Below are 3,686 nucleotides of genomic sequence, written 5' to 3' on the forward strand. Positions count from 1 at the left end.
CACACACACACACAACACACACACACACACACACACACACACACACACACACACACACACACACACACACATATATATATATATATATATATATGTGCATATGTATATATATGATTGTTTGTATATACCTTAGTTAGATACATGTGTATATCTTCGTGCTCATACAGTTTTCGATACCGTTTCCAGTCGTCTCCTATTCTGTCTGATAGCTTGTGTGTTCTGCGATGAGATATAAAACTGTCTGTTTGCTTCAACGTCTCTCATTTGGAGGACACCTTTTGCATTTTCTTCGTAGCGATAAGTCGCTATACACCCAGTTGCCCAGGATATTGTATACAAGAGGGTCTATTCTGGGCGAAACTACGCTCAGTGAAACGATTGACTTTATTAAGAGAGAGTTCCGCTTCTTGGAAGCATGGTACATACCTGGTGTGTTTCCATGTCAATTCTTTATTTTCTTGAGTTACCAATCGCAAAATTAAACTTTATAGTGACACTTATGTTACCGTTAATATGGTTCTTCAATTGCGCATATCTCAAGCTTAAAAATTATAGAGATCTAAACCGGAAGATGAACATTAAAATACATGATTAATATCCGTACTTTATGTCCTTTTGCGTTCATACCATTTGCTGGAATTTGTGATATATATATATATATATATATATACTGACGATAGTGTACTTATGTAGCTTTATTTGCGATTGCATCGGTGCTAATACGTCTTCATCCAGGGTTTTCTACTTGAAACTGATTGTGTGCTTATGTGTATATGTCATGCGTCAAAAGAGGTGCATATATCAGTTTAATCTACGTGTTGCATTCATATATACACAGACTCCTACCTCCGGTGATGTAAAGAGATAAATACTCTGTCAATTCTACCAAACTGAAGATTAGTTGGAATCTATACACTTGGCTTCATATTTTCTTTCATATAACGATCACGTGTGCTCACGCATCGCACACAATCACATATGTCCACACACACACACACACATTCACACTTTTCTGCGCCTACGTTGCATTACTACACAGAGAATCTCAAACCGACTCCCAGCGATGTGACGCGTGTGCTGCAAACAATGCCCCATCTCAAGCGCCTGCGATGTCTTCCGCAGTCGGCGGCTGAGGCCAAGTTTGTTGATGAGCTATTGCGCATATCGCCGACTCTGCTGGAGATACACCTACCATTCTATACAGGTATAAGGTATATAGATCGTTGGGTGTGTGTGAGTGTGTTCTGGTATAAGGTATATAGATCGTTGGGTGTGTGTGAGTGTGCTATGGTATAAGCTATATAGATCGTTGGGTGAGTGTGAGTGTGGTATGTGGCTGATGTTCTATACAGGTATAAGGTATATTGATCGTTGGGCGTGTGAGTGCGCTATGGTGTAAGGTATATAGACCGTTGGGTGTGAGTGAGTGTGATATGTTGCTGATGTTCTATACAGGTATATGGTATATAGATCGTTGGGTGTGTGTGAGTGTGTTATGGTATAAGGTATATAGATCGTCGAGTGTGTGTGAGTGTGCTATGGTATAAGGTATATAGATCGTCGAGTGTGTGTGAGTGTGCTATGGTAGAAGGTATATAAATCGTCGAGTGTGTGTGAGTGTGCTATGGTAAGGTATATAGATCGTTGAGTGTGTGTGAGTGTGCTGTGGTATAAGGTATATAGATTGTTGGGTGTGCGTGAGTGGTCTATGGTATAAGGTATATAGATCGTTAAGTGAGTGTGAGTGTGATATGTGGCTGATGTTCTATACAGGTATAAGGTACATAACGCGTTCAGTGTGTTTCGATACAGGTATAAGGTATACATACCTTTTAATATGAGACAGTGTGATATGTGGTCTATGTTGTCCACTGTGTTGGAAATTGCACCTCCTGTTCTATTCAGGCAGAAGGCATACGCATGCTTCAGTGTGTGAGATGGTTATATATAAATGGGCATACACAGGCCAGATCAGGCTATACTACACAGAGAAGAGATTGGCGCACTCGTAGATAGTATTTGTTCGTTTGTTTTGTGGAGACAGTTCTGTTTTGTTGTGTTTTAGTCTTTTTTTTCCGCGTATGACACATTCTGTTTGCCACGGCCGAGAACGTGCGGTAGTACCTCTGAGCAAGGAATATGGGCTGGTGCGTTTAGGGGCTGTATATGCGGTTCAACTGCAGTTTGGATTGGGACCGAACTTTCGTCCCAACCACGTTACGGAATCTCGGCATGCACAGTGCAGATGTCTATAAACGTATAAACGAAGTACGCACACACACTTTTGCACATTGGTATCAACTGCACCCCATGGGTGCGGCTCTGTGCACCCAAGTTACGTGCCAGTGTTTGTGTACGTGTAAGTGTATGGCTTAGTAGGTAAGCGGGACGCTCTGGCCTGATGCTAGCACGCATCGTTGGCTCGTGACTCACTCACACTCACACACTTGCAGTGTGGGGGTGGGTTGAAGCCGCTTGCAGCTCTGGTGCGTTCCGAACCTGAAAATTCCAGTCGGGGCAAGTCGACATGCACTTGCACCAGTGCTTTGGGACTGCCGGGTGACTTGTTGTACCGTGTTCGCAATGGTATCCTCAAGCCACTTGACTGGAGATGGTGTTTTACCACCACAGTTGGATCACTGCAAACCATTGGCTAGGCTATTTAAAGACTATACGATACCAATGCACTGCAGGTATCACCGAGCCGGCCGTTGCGAGGTTGGCGGTCCTAAAACTGAGTCTAGGTGCCGTACCCGAGACCTTAAAATCGGACACTCTGCACCATATCGAGGCCACGGCTCTGAAATCGGAAAACGCCCAGGCCGATGTACAGCGATTACTGGATGGCTGTAGAAACTTGCGCACACTTCTTCTGCCCAAACAGACCTTGCATTCGCCTATCAACAGCACCAGCTTGCGAGTGCTTTGGGTGACGGGTATGTGCGACGGTACCGTGTACCGTGTCTGATTGATGGCGTATACATGGACTAAGTGTTGTTCGATTCGAGGTGTTTGGTGTTTGTGTACAGTTGTACGAGGATAGATGGGTTTCATTGTAATGTGTTATTTGGCGTGCATCTATTTATAGATTGGGTTCTTTCTATGTGTTAATTGGCGTGCATCTATTTACGATGTGTTATGTGACATGCATTTATTTTCAGATTGTTTTTTTTCTACTGTTATTTGGCGTGCATGCATGTATAGATTGGTTTCTTTCTAATATGTTATTTGACGTGCATCTATGTATAGAATATTTTCTTTCTACGTCTTATTTGGCGTGCATCTATATACAAATTGGGTTCTTTCCATGTCAGTGTAGCCTGCTTTCCTCTGCCTGACCAACCGCTTGCGTGTTCTCAGATGAAACGCTGTTGGCTGTAGAGGAAGCACATGTTGGTACAACAGAACATTCACACTTGAGTGTATGTAGATAAGCCTCAACGGTTGTTCAGATCATACATACTCAAAAACATTTTACGCTGGTTTAATACAGCCCTGTCTTCACCGATGCTGTCAGAGTGCTCTCAACTCGTTTCGTTGAGGTGCGATGGTTTTCTGTGCATGGACAGTCACTCTCCAACAGAACGAGAAAGTGGGAAGAACTCACTGCACAACCAAACACTTCAGCGCCTGTGGATCAGCTCTACAGTTTACCTCGACATGCTCGTAAGTTATGCGTGTGGCAC

At 43.4% G+C, this 3,686-nt stretch overlaps 1 protein-coding gene across 1 annotated transcript; it reads left to right on the forward strand.

The window, feature by feature from the left end:
• Window positions 1–293: 293 nt before the first annotated feature.
• On the forward strand, window positions 294–3,666 carry SARC_07311 (hypothetical protein; the record flags this gene model as incomplete). The annotated part of the gene is made up of 4 exons (XM_014298763.1): window positions 294–429; window positions 1,040–1,204; window positions 2,694–2,936; window positions 3,494–3,666. Coding segments are annotated over exons 2-4 (534 nt in total), but the record flags the coding sequence as incomplete, so codon positions are not given.
• Between the last annotated feature and the right edge of the window lie 20 nt (window positions 3,667–3,686).

This window comes from Sphaeroforma arctica, assembly GCF_001186125.1.
Source record: "Sphaeroforma arctica JP610 unplaced genomic scaffold supercont1.571, whole genome shotgun sequence".
Classification (NCBI taxonomy): Eukaryota; class Ichthyosporea; order Ichthyophonida; genus Sphaeroforma; species Sphaeroforma arctica.